The 23702-nt window shown below is 41.9% G+C and overlaps 1 protein-coding gene across 8 annotated transcripts in view; it reads right to left on the bottom strand.

Moving 5' to 3' along the window:
- Window positions 1-23702, bottom strand: part of CLIP1 (CAP-Gly domain containing linker protein 1) — a 131155-nt gene that overhangs the window by 21512 nt on the left and 85941 nt on the right. For 4 of the 8 annotated variants that reach the window (XM_039237810.1, XM_039237881.1, XM_039237959.1 and 1 more), the window contains 9 exons: window positions 22772-22829; window positions 21711-21794; window positions 20675-20831; window positions 19152-19317; window positions 18838-19053; window positions 13896-16163; window positions 12639-12755; window positions 10493-10599; window positions 5571-5691 (listed from right to left, as the gene is read on the bottom strand). In XM_039237810.1, the coding sequence (XP_039093741.1) occupies window positions 5571-5691; window positions 10493-10599; window positions 12639-12755; window positions 13896-16163; window positions 18838-19053; window positions 19152-19317; window positions 20675-20831; window positions 21711-21794; window positions 22772-22829 (3294 nt within the window). The remainder of the gene's footprint in view (window positions 1-5570; window positions 5692-10492; window positions 10600-12638; window positions 12756-13895; window positions 16164-18837; window positions 19054-19151; window positions 19318-20674; window positions 20832-21710; window positions 21795-22771; window positions 22830-23702) is intronic. The other 4 variants (XM_039238020.1, XM_039238087.1, XM_039238159.1 and 1 more) reach the window with 1 other exon arrangement.

Below are 23702 nucleotides of genomic sequence, written 5' to 3'. Positions count from 1 at the left end.
TATAAATCAATCTCAATGGTAACTTCAATTTTTTGTAGACTGCATTTGTTGTAACCTCGGTCAAAAAGAAGTGTTGATAAAATACAGTTATTGAGACATTAAATCCCTGTCCTGTATCAACAGACAAACTGTAATCTCATTTTGCAAATAACTGGGAAGGGGAGTGGGGAGAGAAATCAGGACCGTTCCCACAGTGACAGCTCAGTGTGTCTGCAATCCGCACAGGGGGGAATACACGTAAGGTTTGGAAATGATCAATCAGACATTTCAAAAGTACTTCAGGTGACTATTTCTATAAGAGGGCCCATATCACTGTGATTAGTTTTAGTACTCTCTTTGAAAGGAAATAATGCTCTGTAGAGTTTCCATTAATCTTGAATCTCCACAACCCTGATTTTGCATTGTGCACTTCCACTCTTCACGCAGGGCAAATGCCCCGCTCATTTGGTGCTCATGCTTCCGGCAACCACAACTCTCTATAACAAAGCTATGAAACTCGAAGTAACCGAAATCATGTAAGAAAAAATAGAAAAAGCAGTCAAGGTTTCTGCACCCTGAGGCCCCAGCTACAAACAAGGTATGCATTTAATCACTCATTCATTCATTTAAACCTATACAGCATGCTGTGTTATCCCCAACATCTCACAGCCTGTGTGGGGACACAACATGGCATTCTAAGGATGACAGAGAGCAGGACACAGACACAAAGGAGGAAGCAGCTCGCCCTGAGGCTAGAGGATGGGGCTCTCACAAGGAGGAGAAGTTTACCACATGGGGACAGGAGGAGAAGAAATGTAAATGCAGACCTGCCTATGGCGACTGACCAGGTGTGGCAGGACAAACAGGAGCCAAGAGCGTGGAAGATGTCAAAGGAGGAAAGTCAAGAATGTAGGTGGAGGCGCCAGATGTTCACAGAGGACGGAAAGGAAGCCACGCACTTGTGCTGTCACTAGGTAAGTGATGACTCAGGCGAGAGTCACTTCAGTAGTGCACTGGTGGTGGCGAAAAGCAGACGGCAGGGGATTGGGAAGAAGATGGGAGGTGAAATTGAAGGCAGAAAATACTACTCTTTTTACCAGTCTGGAAGTAAAGAAAAGAAGACAGGACTGTAAGTGTGAACAGTATGGCAAGATTTAGAACCGCTTTTAAGAAAATGAGAAGGATTTCCCCACCCACTGAAGATCCCAAGTGGCAATAAGACACAGTGGTCACAGGCAAGGAGGCAGACAGACATCAGGAGGGACAGGCGCCCACCTGAACAGAGAAAGGATACCTGAAACACCTGAAGCGCATGCAGAAGCAACACGCAGGGCAGGCATTCAGTAAAATTCCATTCAGCCAAGAAAAGAGGTAACAAGCAGACACCTGCTACAACACGGATGGGCCCCGAGAGCAGGATGCTGAGTGACAGAAGCTGGTCACTAATGGTCACATGTTTCATTCTTTTTGTATGAAACATCCAGAACAGGAAAATCCATAGAGACAGAAAAAAGATGAGTGGTTGCCAGGAGCTTAGGGGACAGGAAGAAACGGGAAGCTAGTGCTTAAACAGGTATGGGGTTTCCTTTCGGGGTGACAAAAATGTTCCCGAACAGGTCAGAGGTAAAGACCACACTGCACTGTGAATGTCCCAAATGCCACTGAATTATACACTGTAAAATGGTTACAACAATAAACTTTATATTACATGTATTTTGACTCTGTCACACACAAACATATACACACACACATCCTGAAGCTGCATGAAACTGGTCAGGCCCTCAGGCAGCAAAGCTAAGGTGAAAGCAAACAGTCAACAGCAGTTATATAATTACAACGATCTACAATCTTCATAATCATTGGTTATCAAGAAGAGATAGGTTATGTTAACAACCAGGTTGAACAATAGGAAATTGCAAAACAAAAGCAAGTGCATATGTTTCAATCTGATATCCTCTCTTTTCAAAGACAAGGCACTCTTTGACTGTCTCAAGAGTTCTGTCACTGTTGATGTCAGATAAATCACGCCTCTCTCAACCCCAGTTAACCCTGTTTTTCGCTCCCCTCCCCCACTAAAAGTAGTATCCCACTTGGGAAAGGCAGCTTACAGTTTTCCTTCGGAAAGGAGAATGTCTGGTAGGGAGAGTAGACAGAATGCACATGTGTGGATCTGTTTCTGGATTTGCCAGCTCTGTTCAGAGGACTATCAACAAATAGATGTGTCCTTCCAACTACTGAAACACTTCACAGGGGCACACGATGCCCACTTGTCAATCAAGTTCAATGAGAATTTCTACCAGAGAGTGGAAAACTGACATCACTCCCCAACTTTGACCAACCAGTCCTGCTCATTACTAGCCCTTTTAATTTCAGAAATTTTCTACATCTTTTTAAATTCATAGAATACTCTACAAAACCACAGCCATGGGGAGGCAGGGATTCTTTTATTTTGATAAATGACCTCACATCCGGTTGACAAACAGGAAATCAAAAGTCCTCCTAGTGAAGGGGGCTTCTCAAGGAAGTAAAAATCCTTACCAAATAATCCCAGTGAGATGCTTAAGATGCAGAACAGATTCTGGGGGGTCTTGGGCTTTCTAAGCAAAATAAATTTGAGGTGGGAACAAAAAATACCATTACATCAAGAGGGCACTTCTACAGCATTGTTTGACCCCTATCCACCTACACCATTCCTAGCTCACAAGTGTTTCTTTCTTTTTTATCTTAATAACAATTATGAAGTGAATTAAGTTTTACTCTCAGCATAGGAGTAGGGAAATAGGCCTCTGAGTTAGTCTGACATGAGTACAGGTCTCGGTTCCACTGCCTAGCTGCGTGTCCGTAGCAAGCTGGTCCACTTTTGAGACTCAGTCTACAAAATAGCCTTCCTGTATCAGAGGCACGTTGTGATGATTCTGTGAAGCACGCAAGACCATCAGCTCAGAACACGTTCGGTGAATTACGATGCTACTAAACAAAGGACTCAGGAAGAACCCAGGTCCTAGGTCAGTGTTTACCCCTCCCCCATCAACTTCACCTACACTGTCTTAATTCTAGAATGAAACACTCAATGTTTCTGTCGTACAACTATTAAAATTCTTTCTAAAAATTCATTTTTTTCTAAAAATAGGGTTTCTGCCAAACACAGTGGCTCTGGAGTATATTTCTAAACATAGCTGATCATCAATAGTTTGGCATGACTACAGTAATAATGTGAAATGTGTGATTTTTATAGAAGTAAGCAGTACTCCAGATTCCTGGAGATTATACAGTAAGAAGAGAGCTGATGAATTAATCAGTCTTCTGTAGACTAAGGTTGTTTCTAAATCATTTTAAATGGGTGATTCTCTCCAGTCTTTTGAAATAAATAAATACACACAGACACTATATATATTTATATTTAGTTCAACGGAAGAATTACCCATAATCTTCTTTGATAATCATTATCATGTTTAACAAGCTCTACCATTGAAGCCTATTATTTAGTTCATACCCACTTATTTCTGTCTTCTGAGTAAAACACAGAACTACGAAGGGCCTAATAATCTCTCCTTTAGAGGGAAGTCACTTTTCTTAGTTGTTCCTTGCACGTGCTGTTCTGTAACACCCTTCAAAGTTACTGACTTTCAAATTTCTAGTGACAAAACCTTTTCAAAAGAGGGGCGCCTGGGTGGCTTAGTCGGTTAAGCGTCCGACTTTCGCTTAGGTCATGATCTCACGGTTTGTGGGTTCGAGCCCCGCGTCGGGCTCTGTGCTGACTGCCAGCACAGAGCCTCGAGCCTGTTTCAGAGTCTGTATCTCCCTCTCTCTCTGACCCTCCCCTGCTCATGCTGACTCTCTCTCTCTCTCCTAGAAATAAATAAAAATATTTAAAAAAAAAAACAAAAGGAAGGCAATTCAAATGCCAACATGCAAAAGAGAAGGACATGGGAGAGAGGGAGCCCCGCAGAGTCCTGCCCAAAGAAGCAAGATGCCTCCTCCCACTGCTTTCCATACCCGAGCGAAAGAAGCAAAAAACCAGTCAACAGTCCAGTTAAGGTCACAACATGAGACACGAGAAGGATGTCTCTGTGTTCTTCCCATGTAAAGGATCCACTCTCTCTGCCAGAGATGCTCCATGAAGTCGAAAGAGATGGACCTCTTGGAGACTCTGTTCTTGCAAGAACTTACAGACACAGCGATGACAGAGCAGCTGCCCAATGTTTTAGATGCTCTAGTTTGTGCCAGGAAAAAAAGGACCTCATCTGGTCAAAGGGCTTCTATTTTTCATGAACTCCAGTTTCTCACATCCTGATTAAAGGAGAGGGCAGTGACCTTGTTTAAATCAATCCACTTCGATCCTATTCCTGACCCACATCAGAAGATGGCAAACATTTCTTGACTATTTAGCTGAACGAGGATGAGCAAATTACTATCTTCATGCTCTTGTTTCCTCTTTGACAAACGGAAATAATGACAGTGCCATTGCCTAGAATTATTGTAAAGAGTAAGTGAGGTGACAGCTATCATTTATTTGTGCTTGTCGCATAGTAAGAGCCAATAAACATGAACTAACATCACCAAAAGCATCATCACCATCCCAGAGTCTGGAGAGGTGGCATTCCTTTCATGAAGTAAGAAAATTGTGGAAAGCTATAACGAGGACTTTAAAGTCTGAAATCAACTCTCCAAAAAGTGCTTTCACCATCAACTGTGCCATGTCAGTGGGTACTCAATACAATTACCCCAGATTACTCTATCCCAAGTGGGAATAATCTTTGCCAAGTATTCCTGGAAGAAAAAATTCTCTTGAATTATAAATCAAGAATTGATGACCACAGGGAAAAATTCTCTTAAAAATATCATTTGAAGCTTCTGCTGAGGCCAGAGAGGACCACCATTTAGCACTTTGATTCAATTTACTAAAGAATAAAAAGCAGGATATGTCATTCTTTAAAATCAGTTTTGCTTCAGTGCTTAATAAACTTATCAGAAATTTCTGTGATTAAAGTACAGAAGCAAATGGGTTGTGGTTACCTTCCAGCTCATTCCATGTGTAACACAAATCGCACACAAGTGCAGAGACACACACGGTTCCATTAGGAAATGCTTAAAAAAATTTTTTTTAAAGAAAAGCAGAGTTCTATTTAAAAACAGCTGCCAACCCCCACACCAAATCCATATTCTGGGAATTTGCTTCCTTCAAACAAATTCTGATGAAAGAAAAGAAGAACCTTAAGAGGAAAGTAATTTTGAAATCCAGGCAATAGCAGGGAGAAGATATTGTTCCTTCCCATTTAAACACATTGCTATGAGGCTGTCTAATAAAGGTCTTATTTTCTAGTTGCTCAAGTTCTCAGTGTTGCTACTGGTTTTTGTTTTTGTTTTTGTTTTTTAAAGCATCTGTCAACTCCTACCCTAAGTCCTACAGCAGCACACTTGAACAGCAAGGAGACACATCACACAGGCAACTTGAAATCCCATTTGGAAGGACCCGACCATGTCGAGCACCTCTCTGAGGGGCCTCCAAACACCCTGCCAACAGCAGCAGACAGGAGCCCGGAGAGCTCGGTATGCCCCGTCCCCGCCCCGCACTCAACCGGCCCACTGACCTTCTGATGACCTGTGACTTCGTCCCTGCTTCTCCCCAGCTCCTCAGCAAGTTTCACGTTCTCTTCTTGCAATGCTGAAAGCTGCTGGGACTTCTGAGCTGCTGCCTGCTTGAGGGTTTCTCTGCAAGGACAGTGAGTGCAGGGTTACCATAGAAACAAGACAGGCAAGGAAACTGTGGGAGACGACCGGCTTCACAGCACTGAGGAAAATATATCTGAGTCACGTGCCTGATAGGATCTATAATCACAGGAGGCAGTGGTATCTACGTGCAGGAGAGGCTAAATGGCTTTAACCTCTCAGGAGGGGGACTGTGGCCCACAATTATTATTTTTTAAAACCTAATAAACATGATATCCACCCTCTCTCCACCCACACTTACCCACTTCTGAACACTCCCCATACAAAAATGCATGTTACTATAAAATAAATGACAAATGAAATGGTCAGTCCTCTGGTCTTTCAGACTATTTCCACTAGAAAATTATGCTAAAACCTAGTATGTTGATAAAGTGATTTACCGTGCTGCCAAGGTACTCTGTTCTGACTGCACAGATCTGTAATGTGGTTTTTTTCTGGCAGAAATAAAAATCTAATGGTCCTATTAGCCAGTATCTGTCAGAGTCAATTGCTGGTGTGAATCTGAGTATATTTTTAGGACAACTCGAGGTGAAATGTCCAAAGGAAATGCGGTTTTCCAATTACATAACAGGTGTTTCGCTTTGATTACGTTCTTTCCACAATGGTAATTTGTAATTAAAAGAAGCAAATAAAAATATAGCCTGCTAACCTCTATCATGAATATCAGTATACAAAATGTAACAGGGTAAGTATATTTATTAAACATATCCCCAATATTAAAAATTATCCAAAATATACATCTCTAATTATCATCCTTTACATGTGGATATTAAAAATCTTTTATTTGATCATTGGATTTTAGTTTTCTGTCATAGAAGGGTTTGAAGCCACTGTGAATTTTAGGTCTGTGCTGGCTAAACTCCATTTAGGGAGCTGTCATACGTGGCTGAATCCTGAACCAAGTCATCCGGGTATGAATCCATCTGCTGATGCAGCAACACATCTATTTTTAACTTCAATTGTCTAATGTGTGGCAATGCCTGGCATCTTCAGATTTTTTTGAGTTTTAATTCTCCATCCCCCTATAATATGCATGCTGGGGTAAGATTTAGGGGAATAAACTTACACAAAAATTTTCCTAGCACATTAAGTTAAATTAAGTGTTTTACTGAGATGTCTATTTAGCAAGTGAGGGAAAACAGAGAAGGAATTTTAGCTTCAGGTCATGCAGAAAACTAGGAGGGTTGATTTTAATTATGGATTAACACACACACACACACACACACACACACACACACACACACTACAGCTCAAGTTCATCTTCTGGCCAAAGTCCATCAATTCTTTTTTTTTTTTTCTTGTATAGTTTATTGTCAAGTTGGCTTCCATTTAACACCCAGGACACCTAAAGTCCATCAATTCTAGACAAATCTGAAGATTTTACTTAGGATGAAATCATCCAAAGTCAAATCTTTTATTCCTAGGTGGTCACTGCCTTCTTCAGGGGTTGTTTGGTCTCAGCATCGGGATGGCCTGTCAGTGAGAAGTATGTAATCCTGCTCTTTGCCTCTTAAAGATGTTCATCTTGTAACGGCCTTTGAAATCCTTGGTTTCTATTAAGAGCGCACAGTGAAGAAAATTAAAACAAGGAGTCAAAGAAATTTCAAAATGTCTTAAAGCATTGATCTGAAAAAGCAATACTTAATGTTTTAAGATCTATAAAAATGTTTTCACAAATATTTATTTTCTCATTTAGTTCTCAAAAGCCAAGGAGGCTAATGTTATTAATTATGTTTAAAGATGAGAAAACTGAAGCTCAGGGAAGTGAGAGATTTTCTCCAAATCATCAAGCCAGGAAGTTGTAGAAGCAAGAGAACTGGAGTTAAAACTGGCAGACGGACCTCCAATGTAATTCCAACATAGAAATACCTTCCCGTTTCTCTTTATTTTTTTTTTTAATTTTTAATGTTTTTATTTATTTCTCTGAGAGAGAGAGAGACAGACAGACAGACAGACAGTGTGAGCAGGGGAGGGTCAGAGAGAGAGGGAGATACAGAATCCGAAGGAGGCTCCAGGCTCTGAGCTGTCAGCACAGAGCCCGACGCAGGGCTCGAAGCCACGGACCGTGAGATCATGATCTGAGCCGAAGTCGGACGCTTAACCGACTGAGCCACCCAGGCGCCCCTCCCGTTTCTCTTTAGAGTATAGTGGGTACAGAAAGGAGGCTCTAATAGCCCAACTTCCAGAAGGACTCCAGGGAATAAGTCCAAAAATACCTCCAAGTATTTTTTTTTTTTTAAATATTCTTATTTATTTCTAGGAGAGAGAGAGAGACAGCGTGAGCAGGGTAGGGTCAGAGAGAGAGGGAGTCACAGACTGAAACAGGCTCCAGGCTCTGAGCTGGCAGTCAGCACAGAGCCCGACGCGGGGCTCGAACCCACGAACCGCGAGATCATGACCTAAGCGAAAGTCAGGCGCTCAACCGACTAAGCCACCCAGGCGCCCCGACCTCCAAGTATTTCTAACAAATTTTCTAAGCTACTTTTCTTTCTACATGACAGAAGACTATCCCAGTTTTAAAAATGAGAGGCAAGATACATATTGTTAACATTGACTTGCAAACATTCTACTTACCAGTCTGTTATCTATCAATTAACTGCCACACTAAGTAAATTCTAGATTTATTACTGTGCCAGGTGAGTAATTAAAGACAAAAATTAAACCGCTTCTATCGTTTTCCCTAAGAATTGAAATTATACATCAGAGAGAAACCATTTTATTCTCTCTCCATCTGAAAATAGGAGCTGGCTAATCAAGAGGTTTCCTAAAAGCAGCCCATAAATGGCACAGAGGAAAAGGAATATTCAGCTACAAGCACTGGGTTTCCAGCACCAGGGGCAATGTTCCACGGGAGGTAAGCTCTGATGAGAACTCCAGTGTAGACACTGGTGTCCATTTTCCTCCAGGAATCAAAGTCCTGTCAGGTGAGAGGAAATACCAGGAAAGTTCTAAAGAACACAAAGCGCCCCAGATACATGCTGAACCACAAGGAAATAATCAGCTGCTCATTCTCTAGCTTTGCACACTGAGCACTGAGGAACAGTAAAATAACTGCCTTTTTTTTCCCCCCAGGAGAAGCACCATTCCCATTACATAGTACATTTATTTTAGATGGTCCTTGACACGCGGCCAAGCGTATGGCAGGGAACGAGTCACGGGGGCAGGGGCTCTCTCAGCCTACTCCTCCTACTCCCTCTACCAGCTTCTGACGTCTGTCACTGGTGTCTCCTACTGGTCCCCCTCCTGCTAAAAACCCTGGCCACGGTGTGCCAGGTTACCCACAGAAGATGCAACTCCCTCAGTCCTGGTGGGCCAGATAATAAGGCAGAGAATTAAAAGCAGCCCAGGCCGTCTGCTGGGTGGCACATGATGTGTATCATGGGGTAAAGTCCCAAACCAAATCTGCAGCCACCGTCCTACAACAGACGATGACTTTGTTTCCCATCATAGGGACCTTTATCTGTGTGATTTGGCTTGAGAAGACCAAGAAGCTCAATCATAACTGTACTGATCAATCTGTACATGTAACAGAATTTTTGGGAACTAGTGAATCACTGTCTAGAGAAGTGTCATTAAAACTAAGACTGGGTATCGAAGTCCTAAATCACTATATTGTACACCTGAAACTAATCTTCCCGTTAACTAAGTAGAATTTAAATAAAAACTTTTTTAAAAAACACAAAAAATGAAGACTGAGGAAGGGATTAATCATGCACTGCCTAAACTGCTGAGATTCCTTCTGGAGGATTTTTACCAAGTCTCAGAAGAACCCAACCAGGTACCAATTTAGTCCCAAGCTTGATCAACAAATTGTATTGAGGATGGGGACTTAGAAATGATGCTTTTGCTTCTGTTTGAAGCTAATCTCTATGTTCAGTCAGAACTGGGGATAAATAACATCAACCCTTGAAGGACAAGGACAATACAAATCCATCTTTGTATCTTTCCTAGCACAGAAGACACACTCCAATGTTCACCAGATTAACTGGCTTCAAGTTTCCAGGTTCACACAGCTGACAGAGCTTTGTGAACAGAAGAGCAACATGAAATCTACACAGAAATGACCATTGAAAAAGCCAGATAAACACCAACAATTAAAAGGCCTGAAAGGCAGGAGCTGGAGGTGGTGTTGACAAAGGAAACATGGCCAGCCTATCTGGCTGAAATCTAAGTGGCAGACTAATGGATACACCTGCATTAGAAAGATTCTCCCAGGGGTGCCTGGGTGGCTCAGTCGGGTTATGCATCGAACTTCGGCTCAGGTCATGATCTCATGGTTCATGAGTTGGAGCCCTGCATCGGGCTCTGTGCTAACAGCTCAGAGCCTGGAGTCTGCTTCTGTCCCTCCCCGGCTCGTATGTTCTCCCTCCCTCCCTCTCTCTCTCAAAAATAAATAAAAGATTCTTCCAGAATCCTTTCATCTGATTTCCATGCCAGAAGGTTTCATTACTCTTAAAATCAAGATTATTAACACTCTCAAAAGTGACATGCTTTTTTTCTCCCTATAGAAAGGTCTTGAGAGATTTATTAATAAAGAGTCCTAACTTCTCAGCCAGCACACTTTTCACTTTGCTCCTTTAACTCAGCTACTATCTTGACTTCGCTTCCTCACAGTGAAGCGGTTATAGGGGTTCTCTCTCAGCTATGCTAAAGTATTTGGGGGACAGAAGGGTGGGGACTACTTTTTACTTCAAGTACTTGTCAAGTTATTTTTTACATTAGCATCATTTTCACTTTTGTGATATTAAAGTCCCACAGTTTCTCTCAAAGGACACGAACTTACATTTCTTTCCTGAATTCTTCCATTTTTTGATTCTCTACCGTCAGAAGTTCTTTTGATTTGTTCAGCTCTTCCACATTTTTCAGATTGTTTTCTTTAAGTGTATCCAACTTAAAGACCAAGAAAAAAAAAAAAACTTGATGAAATTATTTCATTTTCCAGTGGCAGGACTGGATAGACAAATTTTTCATGCAAACGTGCACTAAAAAGATAGGTGAAATCAGTCACTTGGGGAAAAAAAAAAAGTCACCAGGTAAGGAGATGACAAGTGACCACATCTGTTATAAATGGCAAACCTCCCCCCTTACATTTAGTCAGACATTTTTTGTACACCGGACCAAAATGTCAAACTAAATTGTCCCATGAATTACAACAAAGGTTTGCTTTCACTTTGAATCAATTCTCAGTATTCATCATTGAACTTGCTATTCAAGTATGACCCCTCTTAAAAAAAAAAAATAAAAAAAGAAAGAAATTGCAAAGGCATGACATCAGCAAGGATTACTCCTTGCACTAAAATCTAAAACCTCCTTCCTTCCCCATACATTAGTAGCTTCGGATGTATTTGTCAACATTAGAATGAAACGTACTGAGTCCTCATTATAAAAATTATTTGAATTAAAGTTATCTGTAGGTGGGAAATTTTTGTTTATCCATCTGAACTCTGATCTGAAGAGGAAAAAGCCCTGCAGTGAGGCTGAAAAGCACTCTTACATCAGCCCCATCCCCTGCCCATGGAGGATGCAGCCAGCCTAGCGCCCGGCCCTGATGGGAGAGGAGCCAGACACATTGCTGGAACGTGTGGGGACGTGACCAATTACAGGCTCTGGCAGGTGACTGGGGTTCCAGGTGCAGTGCCCTCACCAAGGGCAGGGAGCTCGCTCGAGCTATCCATGACCCAACACCTGCTCCTGGCCCCAGAGTGGCTTCCTGGGACTTGTGTGGTCATTTCATACAGAAGTGTCTCTGCCACATCACATGCCACCAGTCAGGAGTCCTAGACAGTGTCTTGATAGTTTTACCACCACCTCTACAATTAAGAGAGGAATCTGGAATTCCAGATTCACACAAGAAAAACCAAGTATCACAAAGGGTCCCAAGAAAAATGTTTCAGCCAGTGTTCTTTTCTGGTTATAAACAAGGACACCAAAGGCTGTATCATGAAAGCGCACAATTCTCCCTAATTCTACCCTCAAAAATGAGATATATTCCCTAAAACCTTCTCATTTAACCTCTGTGATTATCATCTGATTTTTTAATGCTTTTTCTTCTTCTCTTAGGAGTATCAGCTCTGTAAATGTACCCCATGTATATACAGCCTTATTTACTCTATAAGTATTTCAAAATGTGTGTATCTTTATAGATTTCCATCTTTGAACTTCTGTAATGAGAAGCCTGAGGCTTTACAAAGCAGCTATTCCATGTGGCTAGCCCTTCCACTGCTTCATTCCTCAACCTCTCACCTGACTATCCCTTTTAAAAACATTTGAAGTCAGGCAGAACTTCACCTAACTATTTTGGAGAATCAATCTACTTAGGAATGAGAGGTAACTGCTTCCCAAAGAAAGAAGGGGTGGATATGAGCTAGGAGAGGGGAGGAGGGGAATAAAAAATGGGTCCAAGAATGAGAAATGCTACTTTGGACAGAATCAAAGTGATCTTGACGCCACACATCTAAGACCCAGAAGTGACTGACTGGACAGGACACAAAAGGGAATCAGGACTGAATGACACCAAGAAAAGGCTTACGTCAAACTCGGGGCTAAGGAATGGAATTTAGTGGCTCAAGTTGGGAGAGAGTGAAGATTTAAAAAAAAAATGTATGTGATTTAAGATAAAAGATGCAAAAACTAAAGAATGTTATAAATACCTCTCTCTTCAGTTCCATCATTGAAGTTATCATAAAAAAGCCACGCTATTCAAGGTTTCCCTTCATTATTTTAAAAGGTTGATCCTACTAAATAAGTAATGAAGTAATACACTTTATTTAATATTGTCATGGCTCTGGTGTACATTCGGCTCCACTAACATAAGATCAAACCTGTGTAAGGCCACACTTCAAAAAATAAACAATCCTGAGTTAGTGATCAAATATTCCATGAAGTCGGTAAGCTGTCCTTTGTACAAAAAGCCATTTAAATCTGATTACTTCATTCTGTAGTTTTTCGTTTGTTTGCTTGGTATCCTCCAAGGAGGCCAGAGTTTCACTCTTCTCTTTGGTCATCTGTTCCATTATCTGCATGGCATCTTCTGCTGTTTGAGCGGCCTAAATACAAGAAGGCTCTATGAGAAATGAGGCTCCCTCCCGCCGTCAGGGGTGCTCAGGCCATGCAGCTCAGGCAGCCCTGACTGGCTTGTGTGCTTATAGCCCAGTCACCAATCCACTGCCGAAACAAACAGACCGAGACATCAAAGGGGATGTCTTTAATCCAAAGGGGAACAAAGTCACAGACCCTTTTCATCCCATTCTTCAAACAAGCCAAATGCAATATGCAATTTGCAGACTTTCAGCCCCTTCTAACCTACATCTTCCAAGTCCAAAGTTACACTGACAGTCACTCACGCTCATCATTCTGACCAATGTTGGAGAGAAACATTCAGAGATAGTAGAGACTCCCATCCTCATGTAGCTGATAACCTTCTCTCCATTTTACTTACTGCTGTTTTTGAAACACTATTCTTCCTATTTCAGATGTGGGGCTTTTGAAATCACTTGTAATTTAGGTGAGGAATTTCTCAAGGAAAAATAAAAATTATTTGGGCAATTATTAACATAAGGCTCAAGTGTTTAATGAGAAGCATTAAATGCAAAGTTCTCTGAGAAAAGCTGTGGGTAATGAGTATAAACACGGCTGTGAATAAAAAAGATAATATGCGTATGGAAACAGATCCTTAGCTGATATGAAAATAACCTTTTGTTTTTCATAAAAAATAAATTAAAAGATGTTTAGGCACTTGTTTACAATTTCACATGGTCTGGGAATTTCACAAGCTTCTGGGAATTCTGTAGCACCTTCCCCACCACCAGCCATGGAGATTTCACTGGCGGGTTCCAAGTCCACAAGGGCAGACACAACAAAACAGTTAAAAGCCAAATAGAAGATACTGTGTTTCGATATGTGCCCATTTTTCTATTGTTAATCCTTTCAGAACCACAGCTGACTTCTCCCAGTAAATTTCTCCTTAAATTAAAAATATATCCTTTTTATTCACAGTTTACAATTCTTTCTAATGGACAGAAACAACTGCGATTAGAGATTTAGTAACGAGTGGCTCCTTCAGGTGGTAACAAAGAGCCTGAGATACGAGCAACTGGAGAAGTGGGGTGCCTTTCCTCCTGAGGCCCTTAGGAAGTTAGTGCACAGTGTTAGTAGTCCAGGTGCTGTCCCTGACCCTCCCACTTTACCGTAAATGACTGAAGAGTCTCGAGCTCTCTAATTTTAAGAGTGAGCTTGCTCTTGTCTTTCCTTAAAATACGGTTTTCATTTTGAGATTCTAGGAGGTTGGCTGAGATATGGCTGTTGGTTTTAGCCAACTGGCTAATCTCTTTCTGAAGGATGAAGTAGCTTTCTGCCAGCTTTTCCTTCTCCTTCAGGAGCTCCTCCTTTGTCTCTATCATGTCTCTCTTCTCGGCCAGGAGGCTCTTATTGTCCTGTACCACCTTGGCGCGATCGGCCAGGGTCATCTCGTGCTTCAGCCGAAGGTCATCCAGGATCTTGGTGACGCAGCTGTGCAGTTCCTGCAGCTCTAACTTGGATTTGGACAAGGTGGCGAAATCACTCTTCAGAGTCTCTATGTTGGCAGCGAGCCGAGCCGTTTCCGCACTCAAGAGTTCCTTTTCCTTAATTATCTCCACCACTCTCTGCTCTGATCTGGTCTTCTCTTGGACGAGTACACCATTTTCGGACTGAAGCTGCTTGGTATGCGCTCTTAGCTCTTCCAGCTCCTGCTCCAGGAGGGCCATCCTGCCGTGAAGTTTATTGTTTTCGTACAGGGACGCCTGGTTTTCCTGCGCCCTGGCTTCTTTTTCCAGGACGAAGGACTGCTGAACCGTCCGGATCTCCCTGCTTAACCTCTGACACTCTTCTTGCAGGCCCAACCCGTCCCTCAGCAAGATGCTCTTCTCAGAACAGCAAGTCTCAAGTTCAGCATTCAGACTCTCCTTCGCCTGCAGAGTGCTTGTGTGCTCTTTTTCTAAACTCTTTCTGGCATTTTGAGCCTCTTTCAGCATCAGAGAGAGATCACACTTCGTGGCTGCTAGTTCTTGGTTTTCCCTCTTCTTCTCCTGGAGCTCTTTCTTCAGAGCGTCGAGATTACCAAGGAGTTTCATCTTCTCGTGCACTACGATTCTTCTGTTTGCAGACTCTTGATCATATTTCCTTCTGAGTTCTCCTATGGTTTTCATGGAATTCTCTCTTTCTGCCAGCAAGTCTCCATTTTGCATTTCCAGGACAGACTTTTCCTTCAAGAGACTGTCATGCTGCTTTTTGAGCTTAGTAATTTTCTGACATACCACCTCCTTCTCAGAAGTTAGATAAGTAATCTTCTCATTCAGGCTCATCTCCATATGGGTGGCCTCTTCCGAGCACTTCTTCAGTTTTTCAGCGATGAGCCTGTTCTCACTTAGAAGTTCTTCTTTTTCAGCCAAGAGTTGTCTCTCCGATGAGGCCAAGGTTTCTTTTTCATGCAGAAGCTGGATGCACTCGGAGTCTGTGATCTCCCGACTGGTCTTGATTTCTTCCAGAAGCTTTGTGAGGCTGGCATTTGTAGCCTGCAGCTGCCTCATGTCCAGTTCAGCCTTCCTCAGAGTCCTCTTGGCATCGTCTAGCTGTGTGCGGAGCCCACTGGTTTCCATGCCGAGCAGCTGCTTGATCTGGAGGGCAGCCTCCAGGCTGGCGTTCAGCTTCTCCCGATCTTGACGAAGCACATCCTTCTCAAATTGCAGATCTTTGTTGTTTTGGAGAAGACTTTCTCTTTCCACCTTTAAGGCTATGCACGTGTTATCAAGACCTGACTGCTTCTCTAAAGCCAACTTTTTCTCAGCCGTGAGATCTTCAATCTCCTGCACCAAGGTTTTCTGATCTTTGACTAGCTCTTCATAAGAGCTCTGAAGCTTCTGAATGATTTCATCTTTATCTTTAGCCAAAGCAAGATTTTCAGTAACGAGCTTCTTGATACGATCCTCTAAGTGGTCTTTTTCTTCCTGACCCTTCTTAGACTCAGCAACCAAAGCATCTTTGCTGAGCTGGAGCTCTTCCATGAGAGCCCGCAAGCTCGCTCTGGAAGCCTGCAAAGCATCATTTTCCATACTGATCTTTAAAAGTTCTTCCTGAGCAATATTGATTTCTCGTAGTAATTTCTCTTTCTCAACAGCTAAAGATTCTTTATGGAGCTGCTCCTGCTGATAAAGCTTTTCAGCATCTTCTTTTTCTTCTAAGACTTTCTCCTTTTCTAAATTAAGAATTTCATTTACTGACCACAGTTTCTGTTGATCTTCCTGAAGTAAAGTTATTTTGGCCTCCACCTCTACCAACTTTGATAAAAGTGAACCTTTTTCTAACTTTAAAGTATTTCCCTCCTGTGCGAGAAGCTGCTTCTCTGATTTCAGACCCCTCAGCTCTTCTGACATTAGTTCAATTTCTTTTTTGGCTGATGTTAACAAATAAGTTAGCGACTACAGAAACAAAAGGTGGAAAGAATGGAAACAAAATGAAATCGAGCAGACAAATGCAAGCCCAAATAACTTAATGTAACCTAAATCGTCAAAGTTTAAAATTGTTTACAATAAATGTCCTACAAACTACCTGGATAATAAGCAGGGGGCGGGGCAGGGAACTAGATGAAAAGAGCCCATTAAGGGATAATACAAAGCAGGTTTAGCTTTGCTAAGTGCTGATCTACCTACATTTATTTTATCTCTGAAACACTTTTGAAATCATCCCTGAGTGGTACCTAGGAGATAAAAATAGTAGTTTGACTTTGACATGAGGGCATGAGATTCTTTCCTGCCCTTCCAACTTCCCCATTATTTCTCTAGTAGGAAGAATTCAGAGAATTTTTAAAAACACAATCTAGAGAATTACAAAAATGAATATATTTTAACCAAACAAGGGGGAGGGGAAAGGTGAGAGAAAATAAATTGTTGCTTTTCAAACTAACCACAAGACAGACATCAGCTTGCCAAAGGACAGTTACTGGCCTGGCTGATTTAATCCCAATATTACATATAACTTATTAAAAGTAAAGACCAATTTGCTAGGCTTTGGTGACTAAAATAAATGATTAAAAAAATTTTTTTCATGTTTTATTTATTTTTGAGAGAGAGAGACAGAGCGTAAGCAGAGCAGGGGCAGAGAGAGAGGGTGACACAGAATCTGAAGCAGGCTCCAGGATCTGGGCTGTCAGCACAGAGCCCGACAGGGGGCTTAAACTCACAAACTACGAGATCATGATCCGAGCCTAAGCCAGACACTTAACCAACTTAGCTACCCAGGCACTCCAATAAATGAGTTTAAAAAACATATTGGTTTATAAAATGACCTGACCACATTACACCAGCACTGTCCAGAACCTTCTGCAATGGTCTAAGTGTTATCTGCAAGAATATAGTAGCCCAGTGGTCATGTGTGTGGCTGGTGAGCACGTGAAGTATGGGAAATGCGACTAAGGAGATAAACTTGTAATTTATTAAAATTTAACAATTCAAATTCAAATCAATGTAGCTGGTGGCTACTGTATTGGACAGCATGGATACAAATCACTGGCTCTTCAACTAGGAAACACAGAAACTCTGTGGGCTCCATGGACCTCCTGACATCTTATATAAAATTTGTTGAACATAAAAATTTTCCAGGGGACAGGGGGATACTTTAAGGGTTCATCAGATTCATAAAAGTCTGTGAGCCACCATTGTTGACCAACATTGAAATCCAGAGAAACTGTGTATCAAGACAACTTTCAAGGGGGAACAATCCGTACCAAATGACCCTTGTAAAAAATAAAAACCAAAACATCAGTAAGAAAAATTAATGAGACTTAACAGAAACTTCTAGAACAGCATGGTTTCATCAAACTGCAACATTTTTTTAAGGGAAATACTAAAAAAAATGGAGTCTGGGGACTCCTGGGTGGCTCAGTCAGTTAAGCATCCATTTCTGGATTTTGGCTCACGTCATGATCTCACAGTTCCTGAGTTCAAGCCCAGCTTGAACTCAACTATCAGTGCAAAGCCTGCCTAGGATTCTCTCTCTGCCCCTCCCCAACTTTCACCCATAGGAGCACTCTAAATAAATAAAAAACATTAAAAAAACAAACAAACAAACCCAAGAACTGGAGTCTGTCCAGATAAAAGGATCCACAAAGACAAAAAAAATCTGGAAATTATATCCAGAGTTAGGTGTCTCATAAAACTGGAGCTGTTTAACAGGGAAAAGACAAGTCTCCTTGACAGCCAGCATGGAGAGAGAATATGTAGGCATCTTCTGTAGGACATAAATTATGTCATGCTCCAACTGAATTAACAAATTTAGGTGGGATTTGTTTGAAGTCCTATGTATGGTCTCTTACATTTCCTTTGCACTAAACTATATAAACACTAAAAGTAATTGAAGACAAGTATTTACTTTCCTTTGAGCAAGTTAAATAGAAGGAGGAAAAAGTTAAATAGGAGGAGGAAAAAGTTAAATAGGAGAAGGATGATTGAACTTCATTAAGCTACCAGAGTCCAAAAATATACTGGGTTACAGAGATGATCCTGACACTACAAAATGAAATTCAATGTATCAAATTCTACTCTATTTAACAACAGGATGTTTCCTCACAGCCCCTGTATCCAGCTTCCTTACGAATAAGTTCACAGTGCCTTCCAGGGACATATAAAACCCTTTCTAGACCCCTCACTTCTAATCTGTTTAGGAGCTCTGTTTCTCCAATCCTCACTTGTTTCACGTGGCCTCCGCTTCCCGCTTTGCTGCAAGATGTCTCTCCTAACTGCAGCGCAAGGCAGCAGCAAGATGGCCAAGATCAGAGGCCACAACACAAAGCCTACTGTAGGCAGGCAAACAGAGCTCGGGCAACTGGAGACTCTCTGTGACAGCTAGGGAGCAAGCAGCATGGGGTGGGGAGTGACGGCTACACAAATCACTCAGGGGAAAGCCCTGTACTGTAGCCGCCACTCCTGAGAACAAACAGCAGCTAGCAGAAAACACCTGAAGCCAGGAAAATGTAATTCGCCATCCCGCCAAGCTCTCCGAGTTTGGCCAGTGTACCCCATCCCATCTGCTGCTGCTTTCTAAGCCCCACTGCAGCTTTGATGCAACGCAGCCACCGAATTCTCTCCCAGAACATACTTTGGCTTTGTCAGCTTGCTTTCTCAGTTCCACCATCTCCTGAAACAAGTCACTGTTCTCCTCTTGGGCGGCCCTCAGCCTCTCCTCTGTGTCCAGCAGGGTCTTCCGCAGGCTCTGCAGGGCTTCCTCATGCTGAGCCTTTGTCTCAGAACTGGCTGCTTCGTACCTAGCTTTCAGGTCCTGGCACTGGTTGTGGCTCACTTCCATCGCCTTTTCCTGCAGAGAGCCCGAGTGAGGGAGAAAGTCATCTAGCCGCATCTGCACCGCCCCTCACCTTCCTTGCCAGCACACAGTCCCATTTACTATCCCCTTACCAGGTCTGACAATTTCCTCAGCAGTTCTTGCTTTTCTTCCTCGTGCTTTTTAGCTGCTTCCTGCTGGCACTGTTCTGCTTTGAGACTTACTTCCCCAATATTCTTCTGCAGAAAGCTTGCATTTTCTTTAGCCTTTGTGAGTTTTAGCTGTAATTCTTCTACAGTTCTAGAACAAGTTTCAATACAAGGGGTCAGAGTTTTCAAAAGAATGCTTTGAATTCTAGAGGTATGCTTAGAAAGATAGTATTAATAACTGTATTAATACGTTATGAGTAACTTAACAATGTCTAAAATAACAACAAAAAAAATTTAACCTGACTTGCCCTGCAGAATAATTTTAACAACTGTGACAGTTATAAATACATTATTTGGAGTGACAACTACTGTAATTGTGAAGGTTTGTCATTTTATGTCAATAGATCAGTAAGGAAAAATGAGTGAAAAGTAAACATCTATAGGAAATTAGTTATTTCGGTTAAGTTTCAAAATTTTAGCAGACTAGATTATCAAAAACTCTTTCTAGTGCCGCTCGAGAACAGAATATACAAAATGACACCTAAGCACTTGGAGAACTAGCTTCGAGATCCTAATGTGGTTCAACAAAGACGTACACAAGATGTGGGACACAAACCTGGAGAACAGGCTATCAGACGACTCTGAGAACGGAGGAGGGAAACTCAGGCAGCCCCTCTGGGTTTTACACCTGGCCGACACCTGCAGAGATGGAGCTCCTCGGGGCACTGCGGCCACAACCGCCTGTGCAGCTGCACCCACCTCGCAGCGGGTCTGACCCGAGGCGGCCAACCAAGGCCCAGTGGCCAACACCCCACCCCACCGCACCCCTGATGCTGGACTGTGGATGCAAGCTTAACTGCCAACTAGTCACACTTTCAGACTCAATGGCCCTAAAATGTCCTCTGAAAGGTTTTTTTTGCCTTATAAGACATTTGCTTTTTATATGGCAGCTATTAAAAGAAAGAAAAATCAAAGTAACAAGAACCTCAGAATAAGGACAAGAGCAGAGGTGAAGACAAAAGCAGCTAGCTCTGAGGATGTACAGTGCAGCGATGAGCACAACGAGAGCTCTGGGACCAGAACAGAAGGGAGTGACTTCACCTAATTGAGCCTCAATTCCTTTCTCTTCAAAACGGGAATAATGCACTCACCTCACAGGACTATTAAGAGAATCAGAAAATACACTCAGCATACTACAGGGCATACTTACTAAGCCTGTAATAAGGGCTACCTTTCTTTACACTGACGTAGGTTAAAATACTGTTAACCACCTATAAAAGATGTCATTGTCATTGGCAAAATTCTTTACAAGTCATCAAAAAGTCTACAATATTATATTACTCAGAAGGATCAATACATGACTTAAGGATACACTGAGGTATTACGAGAAAGGAAGAGAGACAGGACTCTTTAAAACAGAACCATCCTGAATTCTGGCTCCCCTCCCTCCAAGACCTTCCTTCAGAGGCCAACCTGAATCAGGCACCCTTATAACCATTCATACCTACCTTTCTTTCAGACGTAACTCGTCATTCATTTTTGTCAGCTGAGAAGAATGATCTCCAGACATCTTCATTATTTCTGCAATGTCATTTTCCAACTTTTCCTTTGCTTTTATCAACTGCTCTTCTCTTTCATCTCTCTCTCTAAATTTTGCCTCCATATCTAAATATATATAGGGGAAAAAATTGCACCATAGTGTTAGAAGCAACAAAAATTTACTGACTACATTCTGTATTCCAAGGCTTGCTCTGGGAATATTTGTGTATAGGAATCTCTGCCCTCATGAAAATTATATTCTAGCCAAGAAAAGAGACAATAAACAAGATCAATAAAGAAACTAAATAGTATAAAAATAGGGTTAATTGCTAAGAGGGGGAAAAAATACAAGCAGAGAAAGGAACCAGGAAGGAGTTGGAAAGGTTAAAATCTCAGGCAGGGCCTCTCTGAATGGTAACATTTAAGTAAAGACCTCAAGGAGCTGAGGGACAGCAAGTGCAAAGGCCCTGATGCAACCAAAGTGCTTGGCACGCAAAGAGGCCAATACGGTTGAAGGAGAATGAACAAGGGAAGGGTAGTATGGTACACAATCAGAGAGGTAACAGGGCCTGGCACCGGTAGGGACTGCAGTTGTTACTCTGTGTGACAGGGGAGCCACCGGGTGATCCTGAGCAGAAAAGTGACACAACCTGACTTGATGGTGGAAGGACTGCTCTGTGCTGCAAACGGGCCACAGAGGGCAGGGCACAAGCGAGCAGAAGCAGGCAGAGCAGGCGGCCAGCTGTTAGAGCAGCTCAAGTGAAAGGATGGTTGGCTTCAGTCAAGGACAGGGTCATAGGAGTGGAGACACGGGGTAGATTCTGACTTACTTGAAAAACGGCAGAGAGCATGTGCGGAAGTTACAGCCCTCAAGTCTTTGATCACACTGTATCACACTAACGAGTGAAGAAGTCACCCCTGAATAGATGCTGCTGTAATGTACTATGGTTACCACAAATCCTAGGAAACTATGTATCTAGTGCTTAGTAACCAGAGACTTCTTACCTGTTAAATTTTCTCTCAACTTCTCCAATTCAGTAGACAGTGCATTAAACTGTTCCTCTTTCTGGTGTAATATATTTACAGTTTCTATGGAGGATAAAGTTAAAAGTTTAATATATTTCATACTTAATAAGCCATCTAGAGCCTGGCTGTCTTACAACCAAATCAAATCATATGCTTGGAATTTGAGAGGACAGGAATACTAAAAAGTCCCAGCATACATCAAACCACTCTGCATAATGGACCTACAGAAGCAAGCATGCATCTCTTTCTGCCTCCCCACATCTGTGGATTAGGCAGACACCAGGCAGGGCACCTGGATGGCTCAGTCGGTTACGTGTCTGACTTTGGTTCAGGTTATGATCTTGCAGTTCATGAGTTCAAGCCTCCTGTCTGGCTCTGTGCTGACAGACTAGAGCCTGAAGCCTGCTTCAGATTCTGTGTCTCCCCCTCACTCTGTCCCCCACTCTCTGTCTCAAAAAATAAACAAATATTGGGGCACCTGGGTGGCTCAGTTGATTAAGCGTCCGACTTCGGCTCAGGTCATGATCTCACAGTTCATGGGTTTGAGCCCCACATGGCGCTCTGTGCTGCTCAGAGCTTGGAGCCTGCTTCAGATTCTGTATCTCCCTCTCTCTCTGACCCTCCTCTGCTCATGCTCTCTCTCTCTCTCAGAAATAAATTTTTAAAAAAATTTTAAAAATATTTTAAAAAGTAAAAAAAAAAAAAAAAAAAAAAAAAAAAGCAGACACCCTGCATCCCTTTCTAGGCTTCTCTTTCCTACTTCCAGCTAAAACTCAATACAGTTATCAATGACTGAGAATTAAGTAAGATAATATTTTTCCCAAGTATATTTAATTTTAATATGGGACAAGCTTTAAGTCAAAAGAAAAAAGGATTTTTGGGAGTTTGAGGCTTCAGGAAGCTAAAATCCGGCTGCAAGAGCTTTCAGAAGAGAGACATCAGACTACAGGAGCATCTATTCCACGTACTCCAGACGCCAGCTTCAGTTTGAGAATGGGACATTCTCTAAAGCCATCTGCTCATCCTTTAGTAAGACACACCTTGCATGCTTCTCTGAACAGAGATCGCCTCCTCTGAAGCATCAGCAAACTTTTCTTTCTAAAAAAAAAAAAAAAAAGAATCAGATATTCAGAATAGAAAGATTTCAAATTATAGAAATAGAAAGCTTCCATCAGTTATAATTACAACACTATGTACTTTCTGTGGCTGATTTTGTTTCATCAAAACGAGTTTACACTTAAAACGTGTAGACACCCAAGACTACCATACGTATACCATGCGTGTACATACACAAGTGAATGAGGTTTCTATGTGTGTGCATACATAGGTGTGCATGTACATCTGTACAGATGTGTGAATGTGCACACGTAAGTACATGTGGTACATGTGAATGCTTTTTTCACTTTGCCATCCTCAGAACTGTCTTCCGATATCTGGCTAAGACAGTATCAGAATTCTGAAATGTTTTATATCTGAGAGTAATCAGAGCCTAACATCTTGAAACCGTATCAACTACTTCTAGGGGCAGCTGGGTGGCTTAGTCAGTTAAGCATTTGACTTCAGCTGCAGTCAAATCTTGCAGCTTGTGCTGACAGCTCAGAGCCTGGAGACTGCTTTGGATTCTGTCTCTCTCTCTCTCTGCCTCTCCTTCACTCACAATCAGCCTCTCTCTCTCAAAAATAAATAAAACATTTTTAAAAATTTAATAAAATCTGCTTAAAAAAAACTACTTCTAAAACCAAAAAAGGCCATCGCTCACCTACTCTTTTCTAAATGTGACAGTAGATAAAATCACTTTCCTGGTTTTCCTGAGATAAATTTTGAGCTAGATACACCAACATTTTTAAATGAGTGTTTCTAACTATTTAGGATTATTTTTTTTAAGTTTTTTTTTTTTTTTACAAATAGTTTATTGTCAAATTAGTTTCCACATAACACCCAGTGCTCATCCCCACAAGTGTCCTCCTCCAT

This window comes from Hyaena hyaena, unplaced genomic scaffold (assembly GCF_003009895.1).
Source record: "Hyaena hyaena isolate Hyena2069 unplaced genomic scaffold, ASM300989v1 scaffold_0, whole genome shotgun sequence".
NCBI lineage: Eukaryota > Metazoa > Chordata > Mammalia > Carnivora > Hyaenidae > Hyaena > Hyaena hyaena.
Note: the sequence above shows the minus strand (reverse complement) of the source record. Positions and strands in the feature narration are given on the sequence as shown.